General features: G+C 36.6%; 1 protein-coding gene across 2 annotated transcripts in view; it reads left to right on the forward strand.

Annotated features, from left to right (window-relative positions):
• The window catches only part of TOP2B (DNA topoisomerase II beta), a 64,540-nt gene that overhangs the window by 44,655 nt on the left and 1,531 nt on the right, over positions 1-18,354 (forward strand). The window contains exons 20-34 of one of the 2 annotated variants that reach the window (XM_018075369.2): positions 652-800; positions 2,020-2,251; positions 3,654-3,788; positions 4,237-4,437; positions 6,064-6,259; positions 6,417-6,508; positions 7,656-7,811; positions 7,941-8,024; positions 9,103-9,300; positions 9,627-9,771; positions 10,993-11,151; positions 11,982-12,189; positions 12,688-12,770; positions 13,073-13,183; positions 18,207-18,323. In XM_018075369.2, the coding sequence (XP_017930858.1) occupies positions 652-800; positions 2,020-2,251; positions 3,654-3,788; positions 4,237-4,437; positions 6,064-6,259; positions 6,417-6,508; positions 7,656-7,811; positions 7,941-8,024; positions 9,103-9,300; positions 9,627-9,771; positions 10,993-11,151; positions 11,982-12,189; positions 12,688-12,770; positions 13,073-13,183; positions 18,207-18,323 (2,266 nt within the window). The remainder of the gene's footprint in view (positions 1-651; positions 801-2,019; positions 2,252-3,653; positions 3,789-4,236; positions 4,438-6,063; positions 6,260-6,416; positions 6,509-7,655; positions 7,812-7,940; positions 8,025-9,102; positions 9,301-9,626; positions 9,772-10,992; positions 11,152-11,981; positions 12,190-12,687; positions 12,771-13,072; positions 13,184-18,206; positions 18,324-18,354) is intronic. The other variant, XM_018075370.2, reaches the window with a different exon arrangement.

The raw sequence follows: 18,354 nt of genomic DNA on the forward strand, positions 1-18,354 counted from the left end.
CAAGTCTTTGTGCACAGTGGTATCCCAAATACATTGTGGCTAATGGAAAGATACTAGATAACTGATTGCCTAGGTAACTTCTAGATTCTCAAAGGGATATAGGAACTATGTGCTAGGACAATTTTTGTCTGAAACATGAAATACAGTATTTTAAGGAAAGAAGCAGAGATACTCTTCTTCACAAACTTGGTACTGTGTCAGAAGAAAGGTTATTTCTAGCTCCCTTTTGTTTATATTTATCTGAAATGTTAGCAAGAGTTTACGTATTAGCAGTCCCGGCATCCCTTTTATTCTTTCTTTAAAAGCGATGAGCAGTGGCTTCTGAAGTAGTAAGTGCAGTCAGTTTATTATGCCCCTTTGCTTCCTCCAGAGAAGTGCTTTAGAAAAAATTGAGAAGCTCAGGGGTTTTCCTAAGCATAAAATGTAAGGACATATAAATCAGGGAGGCAATGTGGCTGTGGAAGAGGAAGCATCATGTTTTGCCAGCAACCCTTGTAATAAGTTTACAACATTCCTTTCTCAGGGAGACTACTTTTTTTAAAATTTGGTTCAGGTTAGTCACACAATTTTGGGGCATTAAAAAATAGGTTTTACTGGCTAATTAGGAAAGACTGTCTCTACCTATTCTTATTACTATGTATTTTCTTACAGCAAGCATTAATGATGACTATCGTCAATTTGGCTCAGAACTTTGTTGGAAGTAACAATGTGAATCTGCTACAACCTATTGGTCAGTTTGGCACCAGGCTTCATGGTGGAAAGGATGCTGCCAGTCCTCGCTATATTTTCACCATGTTAAGGTAACTACAAATGTAAAGCATGTAAAATGCATGCTTTTGAAAAGCCTTGACATGAAACGAATCCTTTCACAGCACTTTTTTTTTTTTTGTGGAAGAGGAACAGGGAAGGATTGGAATATTTTGATAGAAGCTCAAATTCTTTGGGGTCTCTTAAGTGTGGTTTTGCACATTGATTTTTTTTTTATGTGATTTTTCCATGCATAAAAGTGCAAGGCTGAAGATTGAAGGTGTAGATCACTCAAATTAGGTACCAATCTTAAATCGTGACTTCTTGCAGAAGTAGCTTTCAGTCCCCCTGTTCAGTGTGAACTCTATTCAGTTTCATAATAGAAAGGTGTTGCTACCTGGTGAGAAGTCCTGCCATTCAGCCTAGACTTCAAAGTTCAGATTGATTCTTTTACTTTTGGATGAGTTTCTTCATATCAAACTAAATTGCACATAATTAATAATGAAGACCTTATTTTATAATGCTAATTTTTCACACCTAGTAACTTAAAATTCAGTTTGGTGTGCAGAATGTTAGAATGTGTTCCTTAATGTAAATTACAGTATTTTATAAATTATGTTGCTGATTTTCTTTCCTAATTTCAGTGAGATATTTTGCCTAAATTCCTTGTAGTTTCTTCTTTTCCTCTAATTGTAAGCTTTATATGTAAGTATCAAGTTTTATTCCATTTCTTATCCATGTTCTTTCTGTAGCAACCTAGTTTTGTACATTTCCCTTTTTGCATGAGGTGCTGGAAATCGTATTCACCCATGACAGTGTTCTAGATGAACAAAAGAGTCACCAGCAAAACCTCTGTAGCATTTTCAGAAACTGCTAGATCTACACTTAAGCAAGGCAGTTTTGCAACTCTTTGCATACTGTGTTGTTTTATTGCTGGGTGCCTCAGTGTCACATTGAGCCGTGTGTTCTGAATGCTTCAAAGAATGATATTTTGTGGATTTTAAATGTCATCAGTTGCTAGTGTATCAGGTACGTGTGTTACTGTGAAATAAACAAACTTCATCTGTTATGAACACGCTCTTCCATTTGAAAGAAATTCCTTTTCTCAGGAGGTATGTACATACTGGATTTTCAGCATCAGAATGGCAAAGAGAAAGGAAGACATAAAAATCTACAGAAAGATTTTACCTAGGCCCAAGGACTGTTAAAGCAACATGTACTTTACTTGCTGGACTTGAGTTTAAATGATTTTCTTCTTTTTCTTTTTCAAAGCCCTTTAGCAAGGCTACTTTTTCCATCAGTGGATGATAACTTGCTTAAATTCCTTTATGATGACAACCAACGTGTGGAGCCTGAATGGTATATTCCCATCATTCCTATGGTTTTAGTAAATGGAGCTGAAGGAATTGGTACTGGATGGGCGTGCAAACTTCCAAACTACGATACCAGAGAGATTGTAAACAATGTCAGACGAATGCTGGATGGCTTAGATCCCCACCCAATGGTAAAAATAACAGTATATATTGGTATTTTATATGTTTGTACCTACAAAATTGATTCCTGTCATTCTAGAACTTTATGATTATTGGAATATCTGAGCTGGTTTGTCCCAGTAATTTTGTGTAGAAGCTTTACTTGACTGTTGGGGTGAGGTGGGGAAGTTCACCTTGAAGCAAAACCATTGCAATTTGTAATTTTTCCAATTATTTTAGAGGACTTTTTCTTCAGTCTGCTGACTGTAAGCCTTTTTAGTTGGAAGTTATGGCATGACAGTAGAGTAAAAAGTTGTACCACTCTTTCTTTTTGGAAGTATTGCTACTTATCTTCAGCCAAACTTAATATTTTCTCTGTCTTGTCGGAATTGTTCTCTCTTTTATATATCTGTGAGCAGAGGAGAAGATATTGCTGCTGTTCAAGATATTATTGTTGCAAGCAAGCTTCTGAACTGCATCTAGCTTCTGTTTCTTTATTTAAAATTTTATAAGAAGTCCCAGAAGTGGTGTATACATGAAAAAATGCGAACAGGAAGATACCTGTGAACCCATAATATCTGTAACCAACAGATGAAATACAGTTAATGCAACCTTTCTTTTACAACTGGTGAATATTGCTACTTTGCTGTGTTTACCAAGTCAGAGAAGCAGAAGTGTCTTCTCTACTTAGATCACAGTTCACTAAGTTTGCAGTATCAATTTTCATGACGTAGTGAATTTCCTTTTGCAAATTCTTGGGAACAATGAGTAGATTTTTTTTTTAAATTAATGCAATCCATTGCCCTTCCTTTAGGACTCCTAGGCCTTCTGTGTAGTCTCAGTCAATTGAAGCTTCACTGTGGTTGAAAGAGGCAGTTCTGCCTCCATCTAGCTCCTTTCTGTATGATGGTATGTGCTTGTGTCCACATGGTAAGCTGGATAAGGGAAACAATTCAATTAAAAAAAGTTCTCCACCCTTGTAGTTAAGTTTTAAACTGGATGGGTTCCACTATCTTTGCCAAACAGCACAAAATTGAAAGTTATTAGGGGAGGTAGCACCACTTCTGTAAAACTGTTGTGAGACTGGGGTGTTAATTTGCTTTCTGTCATGCCTTGTGTTTGGAGGTTTCTTTAAAAGAGAGAAAAACAAACAAAAAACCCAAAACCTCACCACCTCACTGGGTTCAACTATGTCTTCTTAATCATTTTTCTACTCTGTGGACATTAGGATACTTGGTCCTGTCACTCTCATGTGCGCATTCTATTTTTTCTGTGGTATTTTTCGTATGATTTCAGATTTTCACAGGCATGAGAGGCTAGTTGATGGATTAGTGCAATATAAAGTGATAACTGTATGGAGTATGGGAAACAGATATTTTTCCAGCATTTTACTATAAAGATTATTACGACTTTTCCTGTTTTTTCCAATTTCAGCTCCCAAACTACAAAAACTTCAAAGGAACCATTCAGGAACTTGGTCAAAATCAGTACGTGGTCAGTGGTGAAATATTTGTGGTGGACAGGAACACAGTAGAAATTACAGAGCTTCCTGTAAGGACATGGACCCAGGTAAGTACAAGTGAAATATATTTAAATAAAATGAAAAAACCATGAAGAGTTCCTCATTAAATTATTTAATCCTACATGTGCATGAACTTTTAACACAATTTCTAATGACTGTACATACGTGGAAGGGAACATGGCTTCATTCTTTCGTGTGTTTTTGTAGAAGAGGGTTTTTTCTACTCGTGCCATCTACTGTCCATACTATAAAGAATACATACTTCTTCAGCTGAATTCATAGTTAAACCACTTTAGAGGAGCCGTTTCTGTCCTTGTAGTTGCCTCTTATGTTTGTGCTAGTCTGGGCCTGCATTTTGCAGGCTGTACTGGTTCTTTATATTATAACTGATATCAGATGTAATGTACAAAGCTTTGAAAATTTATGTTGTTCAGCTGGTTTGCAGCTTTAAGGCATTTTAAATGTTTATTGGTTTTGCGGCTCTATTTTTCGTAGGTGTACAAGGAACAGGTTCTAGAACCTATGTTGAATGGGACTGAAAAAACTCCAGCATTAATTTCTGACTATAAGGAATACCACACTGATACAACTGTGAAGTTTGTTGTGAAGATGACAGAAGAAAAACTTGCACAGGCAGAAGCTGCTGGATTGCACAAAGTCTTTAAGCTTCAAACAAGTCTTACTTGTAATTCTATGGTAACTTTTTCATGTTTGGCTATCAGAAATCCCTACTGTTGTTTGTTGTAAATGTTTTGTAGTATACTTTAGTCCTTGGTATTGAGCAGTGCACTGTTTGTTTGAAATTGTTTGAGTGGTAGAAAATTGTAGTGGTGACAAACATATGATGAGTCCTGATGAGTCTTTCAAATAAGACAGGCCTGGGGTGGTTGCTTTCCTGTAACTGCAAATTTCCTATGCAGCTAACCAAAAGTGGGTAATGTAAAGTAGATCATACAAATAACTTTCTACCATGTTATAATGAGATTTGAGTTTTAAACTTGAGCCAACTTAACGTTTTCAAAATGGCACTTTATGCAGGGCTGTTACTCTTCTAATAGGAGTTAAAAAATCCAATGTTTCCACCAACATAAATCCAATTTTAGTTTATCAGGTATAGCAAACACTGTACTTAAGCTGCTAAAGACATAATAGTGTTGTAAATTACTAACCATACTAAGAATGTGAATAAATATATCTATACCTGTCTATTAAGAGAGGGATTTGCATTATAAGATAATTGCTGCCTGAAGATTTCCAAACAACCTGTCTTTACAGGTACTGAAAAAGGAGTTGTTTTTTTTCTATGGCGGATGCTCCTTTCAGATATTATCACAAAGCACAAATATCATTATTGTTGCTATTGTTGTATACATCAAAAGCTATGTGAAAATAGCTAAAAATAAATTAAAGACTATAAAATTGGAAGAGGAAACAGGCCTTGCTCAACCCATTTTGTATATTGTACTTGAAAAGCAAACCTACCAAATCAAGGTGATGGTATTTCTCACCCATTTAAACAACTGTATGAACTGCTGTGAGAATCTGTTGTCAGTTTTAGGTTTCACAGATTACAAAATGTTTTGCAGCTTAATCCTGTGTTTTCTTCCTACTGACATAAATAAGTAAGGGCTGTTTTCTGTGCGTGTGTAGGAATTAATCTGCCCTAGTGCAAGCATCTTAAAAAGTTATGTGAGCTAGTCATTGTCCCCCAACTCCCAAATAGCTATTTTGGATGGATGAATTGCCCTCTAGAGGGGTTTATTTCTTTCAGTTAACTGTGGAGGGCACTGAGGGTGACTAGTTCACCTATAAATGTCTAAACTGGAGATGTCAGAAGTCAAGCAGGATTGATTCCACCTATCAAGTAAAAATGATTTCTTACTTTGTGCTTGAGCTTGAAGGATGGTAGTTTTCACAGCTGAAAAGTAACAGATTTCACAACTGAACTGAAAGATTATTAGGGATTATTAAGCTTTTCAACTATTACGTTAAACAGTTGTGAGTCATTAGTTGCTACTGGACTTGTGCTTTAATATTTAGATAAAATTAGTCGTTCAGTCAATTTAGGCATATTTCTCTACATAGCTGTCTTTTTGTTTCACTGTGTTACCATAAATCTCATCTTAAGACGGCTTATGAATAAAAATTAAATCTCTCTAGCTATGTGCTGTGTAGTTCCACAGTAGTGTTTGAGTTCACAGTCTTCAAAGTATCACTTTTTGTGTGGTGCCTTTATGTGCAATAGAAATCAACTCGTACACAAAGGTTAACAAAGTTTGAGTTATGCACTCTCTCTCAAGGAGTATATTATGTATTTTATAGGTGCTGTTTGATCACATGGGATGTTTGAAGAAGTATGAAACTGTGCAAGACATCTTGAAGGAGTTCTTTGATTTGCGATTACATTATTATAGTTTGCGCAAGGAATGGCTCGTGGGAATGTTGGGTGCAGAATCTACCAAGCTTAACAATCAGGCTCGTTTCATTCTGGAGAAGATACAAGGGAAAATTACCATCGGTGAGTAAACAGAAGTTAGAATAGTTAACAGTGGGGGAAAATCTGGAAATTTAAGTATAGTAGAAAGTACTTGTATTCAAGACATTGATTTTCGTGACACTAATTTTCCTTTTCTCCCTCCTCCTCCCCCTCCTGACTGTGTGTGTGTGTCTTGTAGAGAACAGATCAAAAAGAGATTTGATTCAGATGTTGGTCCAGAGAGGTTATGAATCTGATCCAGTAAAAGCCTGGAAAGAAGCACAGGAAAAGGTAATAATCTGAAATCTCTGCATATATTTGATGCTGTTAGTATTATAAATTATATTACTTGATTCAGATGTTTGTTTTGCAGTAGTCTAACTTAATTTATAATGCACATAGCACTTTAAAAACATTATTCATTACTCCTTATTGGCTTCTTTTTAGAAAGAATTAAACTTATACAAAAATACAGTCATGTAATGTTGGTATTGTGTGTGGGTAATTCTTAGAAGAAAACTAGATATACAAGTCTGAAAAATGGGAATGCAGAGGATCAAATTTCTTAATGTACCCAAATCAAAACTGGCAACTTGATTTCTGACTGGCTGATCCAGAGAGTGTTGCATCAGTTACCCCATATATAAAATTAATTGCTAAATGTTATTATTTCCATATAACTTATTCATCAGTTTTCTGTAATGAAACATGAGTATTATAAAGCTATGACTTTTAAACTTATTTTAGTAAATTTGATCTTGACCTATATTTATTTCTGGTTTTTTAAAACCCAAGAAGTTTTTATTGTTCCAAAAGAGATATGTGACACGTTTAATTTCATGCATTACTATGGGGAAGATGGAACCACTTTGAAAAGCAGATTCAAATCTGTCAGCCACCCCTTTTCTGTGACTTTGCCACTGCTTTAGCTATTTTTTATTTCACGTTTGATTTGATTTGTTTTTTTAATACTGTATTTTAACTCTATGCAGTGTGTTGTATTTTACAACAAAAGTATTATTATGAGAAATTTTGATTTACTTCCAAATCTCAGTTTGTACATTCAGGGTATTGATACCCATTTTTACCCAAAGGATTGTACTCATTTCTGAAGGAACAGATATGCATGAATATCCGAAGGGCAAAGGTGTCAGCCCTGTGAGACAGCTGGGACAGCACCAATATCTGTAGCCAGTAGCATACAAAGCATATGGTTTAGCATCAGGTTCAAATTTGTTTTCTTAAATCAAATGATTAAATAATCCAGCTATAGAAGGTCACAGGGACATGGCCTTTTGGAAAGGTCCAGAAAATGTTAAGGTTACTGAGTCTGTGAGGGCATACCTAACTGCTTTATGACAGTGCTTTGGAGCAGTGTTACAGTTCATGCATAGAGCTAAGATTATTAATACTTGTAATTGTGAATATTTCACTCCAGGCTGCAGAAGAGGAGGACTCACAGAATGCCAATGATGATGCTTCCTCTGCTTCTGGTGCAACTTCTGGCCCTGACTTTAACTACATCTTAAACATGTCTCTGTGGTCACTCACGAAAGAGAAAGTGGAAGAGTTAATTAAGCACAGAGATTCCAAGGTTGGTACCCCCTGGAAGACTTATTTGAAATGATGCAGTAATTACTGATGTGCCTAATGGGAATGTTCAGTTTTGATGGCATTTACTTCAGTTGTGACTTACGTTCTACATACTACTTTCATGTTTTAGGAGAGAGAACTAAATGACCTTAAAAGGAAATCTCCTTCAGATCTTTGGAAAGAAGACTTAGCGGCCTTTGTTGAAGAGCTTGAAGTATGTTTTACTTTACATATATTTCTAAAATGTTAAATTTAAATTAATTTAACTAGAAGCATTAATTAACAGAAATTATTAAAATTTAAACAAAAAAATTTAAAAATACCACATTTTGAATTAAAACCAGATACATCTCCAAATATAATGGTAACTAGGAAATCAGTATTGGTTATATGTGTTCCTGGTTGTGTTCCTCAGGGATTGTCTCTTGCATCTATACAGTTAAATGTTTTTTCCAACTCAGTGATGAGAGAAGAAAAGTAACCAGGAGAAAAATTAGTTTTCAAATGACACAAAAACTTGGGATTAGGAACTGGTAATGTGAATAATTACAGTAGTTACATAATTACATAGTTACGTGATCTAATTGTTTGTTAGGCAGTAAGTATTATCAAATGCAAAGCTGTACATTTAGGAATGGAGTGTGCAAACAGTAAATACTGTATGAGAGGCCCTTACTTTGCCTCATCAGTAACTCTGGAAAAAGATAAGGTCCTATTGGTGAATAACTTGCTGAGCCTCACCTTCCTATGTTGCCTGAAAAGGGCTGATGCAATCTTTTGAAGTGACACAGGGTAATACAAGTAAGACATTTGTTTTATTTCTTTGTGTGTTACTGGTAGAGCTGCAATTGGAAATGTTCTGCTCAAATGTCTGTATTTCGGCTACATGTACATACTGTGAAGAAAGCTGATTAAAGGATTGGAAAATGTGCCTTAAAAATGACTCTAGAAAACTAGATGTTTAAGTTAAATGCTGAAATACTGGAAAGTTACATTGTACCCACACACAAAGATGAGAAATAGGTTTTCAGTCTAACAGTGTCCAAAGGTTCGTATTTCTTTAATCGTGAATACAAGTGTAGTTTTTAACTGTACAGGATAAGGAAGAATTTACCAAGATTTAGTGGTCGGTTTTCCATTACTGGCAAGTGTGTTTCAGTTCAGGAGAGAATTAAGGGAAGCCTTATGCTGCATGTAAAAAGGAGTTGAATCTTAAATAATCACCGCGTTCTGCTTTGTTCTCATTAAAAAATAATGTGTTCCCCTCCGTCCTGCCTCCCCTTGTTTGTTAGAAAGTAGAAGCACAGGAGAGGGAAGATGTTTTGGCTGGCATGGTTGGCAAACCAATAAAAGGGAAAGTTGGTAAACCCAAGATGAAGAAACTTCAGTTGGAAGAAACCATGCCATCACCATTTGGCAGAAGAATAGTTCCACAGATTACATCTGCCATGAAAGCTGATGCCAGTAGGAAGTTGCTGAAAAAGAAGAAGGTAAACCAAAACAATTGCTACAGTTAGATTATTTATTATTGAACTGCTATATTTTTCTAGTCTGGTAGCATAAAACCAAATCACTAGACATCATTAATGCTGTATTTATATTGTTTTGCTGACATAATGCATGAGGAAGTTTGTACTGGATTTTCTTTTACATTTGCAAGCCTCTTGTGACTGCTTATTGTTCAGGTGTTTTTATTGAAATATCTTCTTTGCAAGACTATTCAACAAATGTCAATATACTAGTCTACTTTCATTTATTATCATCTACAAAACCATTCCAGTTCAAGGTGTAATTTATTTTACGTTGCCCATTTTAGGGTGAAAGCGATTCTTTAGCAATAAAAATGGAATTTGACGAAGAATTTGGTGGCGTGCCAGCTGAGGGTGGTGGGGATGACTCACTGAATGCATCAGCTGCAGCAGCTAAAACCCCTAAACCTAAGAGAGAGAAGAAGGAGCCTGGTAAGATCCTTACACAGCCATAGTTACCTTAGTTGTGTACACTAACTGGGCATGAAATAAATTTTTAACACGTATAGTAAGAGGGGAAATACAGCAAAATAATCACAATTTCATCTGATTTTCTTCCCTAAAAAGATGTGTAGAAATATTTGAAACTTCTCTACCAAAATTTCTTTTTGTAAGCTGCCTTCCTGGGGTGGTGGATCCTTCATTTTCTACATTTGAATTTTTGGGGTGTCTAAATCTTTGAATTTGTGAATAGAAAAATAGTTTATTTTTACATACTGAGGCTAATTCAATGCAAAGTGAAATTTCTAGTTTGTGTGCTCTCTGATATTGAAGGATATGGCACTGACCTTCAGTCCTTCAGTCTGAGTAATGGTATAGATTGTAAAACTTGATTAATGTTTTTTCCTATTGACATATTCAGTCATTCTGACTTTTAAAAAGTTACAGGTGCTATGGCTTGGCAGACTGACCAATGTCTGTGTTCACTTACCTTTTTCCTCTGTTAGCAGGAATTTATTATTGCTGTTTGAGAAATAGTAATGGGGAGGCAGCAACAAAAAAGAAAGCTTAAGTCAGAAGAGGTTGAAGTATGAGGGCTTTTTTTTGAAGAAGGAATAAAATGTGGTTATGCAAATAATTATTCTGAGATAAGATCTGGTTTTGATTATTCAGGGGATTATCCCACCTGAACAGATTAACTGAGTACAGTTATGACAGACTTGTGTATGTGCAGCTCAAATCTACTTTAGACAGTGATGAGCCCAGAGCCAATTAGACCAGCTTGACCTGAGCTTGCCCTGCAGTTGACTGACCACATTGTTACACCCCACAACAGGGTACCCCTGCTTCCCATGCTTATTGTATTTTTCCAATAACTGTTTCTGATCATGTTCCCTGAATAATGGAAAACTGCACGTTCTTTTAATGGAAAACTGCTGCAACTGTTAAAAAAATGAAAGTTTGACTGCAAAAGAGCAGAGACTTTATGTTTTTCAGTCATGAAACAGATTTGTTTGGCAGCAGGAGGTCAGGTTCTGTGTGAAATAATTTCATCATGTTAAATCTTTCTGCGGGGAGGAAAAGAAAATTTAGATCATTTAAAAGAGAACTTTTTAAGATTAAAATTTATGCTAAATTTGTGTATCATAAACAATTAGAAAAGATGAAAATACTTTTTAACCTGACTGTAGTAAATGCTTTCACTTGTGGCAGGCACTAGGGTAAGAAGAACACCATCATCTACAAAATCCGGTGCAAAAAAAGTGAAGAAACGAAACCCGTGGTCAGATGATGAATCCAAGTCTGAAAGTGATTTAGAAGAGAATGAGCCTGTGATTATTCCAAGAGACTCTCTGCTTAGGAGAGCTGCAGGTACCCAAGCTTTTATGAACTGTGTGTTGTGACTGAAAGTTTCAACTACAAAACTACATTTTTGTTTGACTGTAGCCTTTCTTTAGGACCTCATTTCCTACAGGTAGCTTGCATTACATTTTCTTCACTGTCTGGTTAGTGAAAAAAAAACTCTCAATGTCAGAACTAGGAACTTAAAAGTTAATATGAGAGATTCTGTAACTTGGTCCAGAAATCTTTGCCCTTATTCTAAACACTAAAATAGAAATTACTTACAAAACTCTAGTGAATTATACAAGACACATACATAAATACAACATACAAGATAATATCATTACAAACAAAAAGATTACTCTAATGCAATTATACTGTCAAATAAGGCCCAAAAAGCTACTAAAAATTTATCAAAAAAATTCTGAAAAGTCCATGAAAAGTAAGACTAAAAGTTTGGAAAATATGTAAGTATTGTATAGTTTTAAAAAAACACACAGACTTTTCTGGAAAATTGTTGATCAATTTTTCAAGCACTTGGTTCGGAAGAAGATTCAAGAAAACTTCAATTTTAAGTGAAGGATTCTCATTCCTTAAAAGTACTTATGCAGTGATGTCTGCATGATGCCATTAGCTGAAGGTGTCTGAGCAAGCCACAGATGGTATTAGATGTTTGGTAACACTTTAAATTATGTCCCTTTATTCCAGGCTGAAACAAGTTTATTTTCTGCCAGTCTTTCCTCTTGTGTAGTCTGAGACAGGGATTGTTTACTGGCTTCCACTTCGATTTATTTATGTATGTGTATTATGTAACATAAACAACTATGTTGAAATGTGTATATGTGTGATTTTTTTTTTAGCTGAGAGGCCCAAGTATACTTTTGACTTCTCAGAAGAAGAAGATGATGCCGATGATGATGATGATGCTAACAATAATAATGATTTGGATGAGCTCAAAGTAAAAGCCTCTCCAGTTATAAATGACAGAGAGGATGAATTTGTTCCTTCAGACAGTTTAGAAAAAGATGAGTATGACTTCTCCCCAGCCAAATCAAAGCCATCTCCAGAGTAAGTACTGTAACTCAGCAGGATTTCTTTACTAATAAATTTTTCAGTGCAGAAGTGGCTGAACAAAACTGAGAAACATCAGCCTGTCATTACTCTACATGTACCATGTAAAATGAAACATATACATTTCTGTGAAGGAATTAAAGTTGTGTGTTATCTCAGCCTTGCAATTGTCCTATGCAAAGGTAAACATGACTCACCAAATTATGATACACTGTTTGTAATATTATCTGTTAACGTGCATTTTTTAAGATTCTGTTTTCTGTCTTGTGCCATCTGGTACATTTTTGAAAAAAAAAAAAAAAAGTAGTTCTGTTAATTTTAGATGCCTGAAGTTCTCAACCGGATGGTGATTTTAGGGGTTTGACTGCTGCAAGCGTATACAAAAATGCTAGAAATGCTAAAACATGAATTTAATCTTACATGGATATTGTGATGTCTACGTACTTCAGTATGTAGTTAATGCAACTCATAGAATTCTCTTTTTCTGTTTGCAAGTAGAAAAATGTCTCAAGCCAAGAAAAATCAAGATTTTGGGAACATTTTCTCTTTTCCATCTTACTCTCAGAAGACAGATGATGGTGAGCTTTTCTTCACAGTTCTATTTAATCTTAATAGCAGTTATTGATGGAATATATTAGGGATTGATATACCCAAACTTCACACAGTAGTCATAGAAGAAGGATGTCCACATTCATAAAGGGGAAAAGGGAAGGAGGTTCTGATCCTTAGAGGAACAAAGCTTGTATCATAAGAAAGTCACAGGACATCCATGGCCTAGTTGTAGTATCAGAAACACTTTTTTGAGAATAATTTTTACAGTAATTAACATTGATGATATGCAGTGAATGAATCTTTTTCTAACCATACTCTGTGATTGTAGATACAACAAAATTGGACAGTGATGATGAGGATTCTGCTCCTGTTTTCTCATCATCTTTTGCCCCAAAACAAACAGAGAAAATTCCAAGTAAAACAGTAGCTGCTAAAAAGGGTACGTATAGAATTGGCCTATAAGCCAGTCCATTTATGTAAAGTCATCTTCACCACCTTTGCCATTGTCTCTTCAGTCTTCAAAGTGGGAATTGCATTCATTTATTTTGAATTCAGTGAAATTCAGCTGGCTACTGTAGTGTCAAAACTTAATACATTCCACGTATGGAGTTGGTGTTCAGCTTTCAGTTAGTTTAACTAATGGGAGATTTTTAGCCTCAGTGAATATGTGAAATAAGGTGACCTTGGGATTGAGGATAGCCTTCTATAATGGATCTAACTTATTTATTTTTAAAGGAAGGAGAGCAAGTGAACAGGAGGAATCCCCAAGACATATTTATGTCCGAAGCAGGTGTTGTGATTTAACCCCAACCAGCAACTAAGCACCACACATTTCCTCACTCCCTCCTTCCTGGTGGGATGGGGGAGAGAGAGTGAAAGAGAAAGGGAAAACTCATGGGTTGAGACAAAGACAGTTTAATAGGTAAAGCTAAAGCTGCACATGCACGCAAAGCAAAACAAGGAATTTATTCACCACTTCCCATGGACAGGCAGGTATTCAGCCATTTCCAGGAGAGCAGGGCTCCATCACATGTTACTGTTACTTGGGAAGACATAACACCATCACTCCTAATGTCTGTCTCCCCGACCCCTTCCCCAGCTTTATGTGCTGAGCGTGATTCCATATGGTATGGAATATCCCTTGGGTCAGTTGAGGTCAGCTGTCCCAGCTGTGTCCCGTCCCAGCTTCTTGTGCAGCCCCAGCCCCTCGCTGGTATGATGGTATGAGAAACAGAAAAGGCCTTGACTCTGTGTAAGCCCTGCTCAGCAGTAACAAAAACATCCCTGTGTTGTCAACACTGTTTCCAGCACAAATCCAAAACACAGTCCCGTACTACTTACTATGAAGGAAATGAACTCTATCCCAGCTGAAAACCAGCACAGTAAGCTGTCACATTAAGTTCCACTTGGCACAGTTGTTTTACTTATTGAAACAGAGGATGAAAGGCTCTCCTCAAACTTCAGAGGTATAAATTCTTTGAATTATTACTTTTAGAACTGGCATCTTGCACAATCTTACATTGCGGAATTAAGGACAATTCCAAGAAGAGTGTGTTTATTATTTGGATTTGTTTCTGTGGTTGTGCTTGAGTGTTTGTAGGAATAAGGGTTTTTTTTGCCCTGCCTACCTTGAGTAATACTAGTTTATGAGTTTTTAGCTCTACTTTCAACAAGAAGACTTACACTTGTTTTAAATGTGTTAAAGGTTATGATAGATACTGCCATAATTAATGGCAAAAATAAGGGTTTTGCTTACCTAGTAGTTATTTAAATAGGTTATAAAATATAGTTCTTACCACTTGATTGACCAGTGATTTTGTTGCTTTCAGATCTTTGCCTTTTTTCCTCCGTCTCTCAGATAATTTTCTTTTTTTCTTGCTGCTCAATCTTCTGTCCTTCAAAAGCATTTTTTCTCCCTGTGATACCGTGGCCCTTGTTTTTTAAAACTTCTTTTGACTGACTTGCATCTGAACTTAATGTATTAATTTTTTCCAAAAAAGGTACCTCAAGGACATTTGCAAGAAAGCAGCCATTTAGAATAGTTTGCTTACTCTCTTAAAAATGAGGAAAAAATATCTTGTGTTATATTTTATGTACCAGTGAACTGCAACATCTTTTCATCCTCTCCCCAGTTGCTTCCTTTCCCTATTTCTAATTTCTCTTGATACATTGTGTCTAATTTAATTCATAAACACTTTGAATCAGTGAATGCCTGAATGCTTCTCAAACACTTTCAGTTGGTAAAGTTCTATACTATGGTGAATAAAAATTGTTTACAGAAATAGCTGATCTCTAATAGAGTAGGTTTTTATATCAAAGTTCTGTACTGCAGTAAATACAAGAGAGAACTGTGCATGCTGAAACTAGTCATGGATACAATTGACCATTCAATCTCCTTCTCCCTCTCTGTTTTTTGAAGGCCTTGATGTGATGAGTTGTCATTAGCCTAACTTGAAACCCTAAAATACAGCTGTGATCTGTTTCTGAGTTGGTCATTAACCTTTATGCTCACAAAATACATATAAACAGGCTCTCTTTCAAGCAAAAGTTAAATTTTTGCTTTCAGAGTAGCCTTTGGAATAGTCTCCCTCTCAGCACATGACAGTAACACAGGTTGCTTTCACCAGTTTTCATCTCTTCAGCCCAGATTAGATATGAACAGAGTTTCATCATCACAGTCAACAGTGCAGTGATAACTAGCAGGCTTAGTTCATTGGCCATCTGGTATCCTTTTAGTAGTCTCTTTGAATCTAAGTCCATCGTCATGGACTTGGCAACAGCCTCCTCAAAATCCATTTTCTGGTAATGTAATATTTCATCCACTCACTCTCACACTGGGAAAGTCTATTGTGTGGCTGAAGCAATGGAACAATTGATTTTCTGTGACTTCAGAGCTTGGATTTCTAAGGATGGAAAGCTGAAACATTTGTTGTGCCTTGCTATCTGTACAGCCACATTCCCTTCTCAATGAGAAGAAATAAAAGAATAGGTATGAATTCAGCTTCTTTTTGGACTTTGGGATGAAATCTCTTGATTTTTGGTGTTCACTAGAGAGGATGAATAGACTGCTGAGCTTGCTTTCCATGATTGTTTAGAGGCCTGTGTGGTATTTAGAGGTTCTCGTGCTTTATAGTAAGCCTAAGGAAAATCTGACAAACAGCCTTACTCATGATTATAAGCAGCTGTTCCCCTTGAACAGCCCAGCTGTTGAGATCCTAGCAATGAGACATACTCTTTGCATCAGCTGTAGGACTGATATACCAGACATACCTGGACTTCCTGCCAAAAACTTGGGCTTCTTGAGGGCCTGTGTACATTGATTGTACTGCAGACTTTGGTTTCATGTCATGGTATCTAGGGGAGAGCTTGGCTGAGCTGATTGCAGTCTAGTTGCTGTCAGAGATCCTTCACACTTGTGCAGGCATTAAGTATATAATTTAAGATAGCAGATGAGAACCCCCTATATTTAGTACAGAGGGAAATAAGTGTTCTGGAAGCCTTGGAGACTATTCTTTTAGGCACCAGCTAACAATTAAGAGGCTTGCTGTCCCTTCAACTTGGTCTTCTGCAAGTAGACTTCACAGGAGTAGACTTCACAGGAGTTAAACAGTGATAATAGGCTCTCTTTCAAGGGAAGAACAAAATCTAGTGTTTATGGCAGTGTGGCATGTGTCTTTCATTCCCCAGTTATTTCCTTCTCCCAGTTCCTTGTTTACCAGTGAGAAGTCTGCTCCTTTTCTAACATTGGTTAACAAACTTGAGAACTCAGAGCCAGCTGAAGATAGTTACATCTCATGGTATATGTGCTGGGGAGTACTTGTCAATAGAGCATCCTTGGCTTGCATTTGGTATGCAGGTTTCACATGAACAGCATGAGAAACTGTGTGAGGCACTACATTTACTTGGCCAAAGCACACATAATCCTGTAGGAGAGTGTCTCAACCTCAGCTCCTGATGCTGAATGTCACCTAGATCTAAAATGTATCCCTTCTACTAAGGTCCTCTCAGTCACAATTTCTGCTCATCATCTTCCAGTTGATGAAACTTCTGAATCTTTCTCTTCCCTGCCCCTTAGTCTACATTTCTTACGCTGGTAAAGCTTTTCCTGTATGAAGCATTTGCCTAATGGGACCCAAAATCATATATCTTCAGGTAGGACTTCCCCCTCCTTTACTGATCACTAGCTACTTACTTTTGGTGATGCTCCTAGAAAGTATTTCTCCTGCTTTTAGTTGTGTACTTTTTTCAGGCTTAGTGGTAGGTCTTTGCGACTGACTTAGTTTTGCTTTATGCTAATACAGGTGTTATTTCCCAGCTGAGCTACCTAGAGAGACCTATTTCAAGCTGCTTTCAACTGTGGTTCCTGAGCATTGTTGCTTCCTTCCACAAATCTTTTCTGAAATACTACCATAACCAACACCATTTTATTCCCCATCCATGATGCCAAAGGTGATCTTATTTTTTTTGTTGGCAGGACCTGATATGTGGACTGCCCAGTAGGTATTATCATGAAAAGCTGAAAAGACATTTTGCAGTGACTCTTCAATGGGCAGATCAAGGCATCATAGCCAAAAAGCTTGTGGAGATGCTCTCTTGTTCTCCAAACACATTCCTCTAGCGATACTATAAATGCAAACTTGAGTCTCACAAATGTCCACATTCCTAATATCTAGAGTTTTTACATGTGTCTATTTGAGGTATTTGTGGCTGATAAGAGTGTAGGTCAGTAGAGTATCTGAGGTTTCTGCAAAAGACTTACTCATCTGCAAGCCTATAGAACACATTATCTGATGATCTTAAGGGTCTTTTCTGACCTAAATGATTCTATGATTCTATCCCTTAACACCCACTGTGTGAACATTCCAGTGGTCATCTTTTAAAGACAGCAAGACTAGATGTGTACCACTAAATGAAATTCTGTAAGAAATGCATGGATATGTCCCCTTCCTGTTCTTTCTGCTTTTTCTGAAGTTTCTTTTCACTGAGATTGACAGAAAACTATGTCACAGAGCCAGATGCACTATCTCCCAAACTCTTGCAGTAATCCTGGAGAAAGCTGTCCAGCAGTTATACCACCCTGAAGGTGAAAATGTCACAAACACTTGTATCTGTAAACACTGTAATGTATCCAGATATGTTCAAAGTGTCCAACCTGGAGAACTTCTGTTGCTGCTTTAGCTGCTAGTAACCTCTTTTGTGATCAACAAGATGAAAAAGTATTCAATGAAGAACACTGGAATTTACTGAATGCACCAATATATCTCAAACCATGACACAGGAAACTTCCTGTTTTTTCCACGAAGTTTTAGCGTAAAAACTGAAGTATGTTTTCCCTGAGTGCAGAAACTGCTCATCTTGTTATAATGTCTGCCATTTATGCTGTAATTGGAGTATCTAACACAATTTAATGCTTCTAACCAATATGTGAATTTAACGTATTTAGTATTTCTAACTTCTAACAGCAAAACTAGATGCACCCCCTAAACCTAAAAGAGCTCCCAAGGCCAAGAAGGTGGAAACTGTAAACTCTGATTCAGATTCAGAATTCGGCATTCCAAAGAAGACTGCAGCACCCAAAGGTAAGAGTCACATCTGTGCCCCCTGTAGCAC

The sequence above is a fragment of the Manacus vitellinus genome, unplaced genomic scaffold (assembly GCF_001715985.3).
Source record: "Manacus vitellinus isolate BGI_N305 unplaced genomic scaffold, ASM171598v3 scaffold_3_pilon, whole genome shotgun sequence".
Taxonomy (NCBI): domain Eukaryota; kingdom Metazoa; phylum Chordata; class Aves; order Passeriformes; family Pipridae; genus Manacus; species Manacus vitellinus.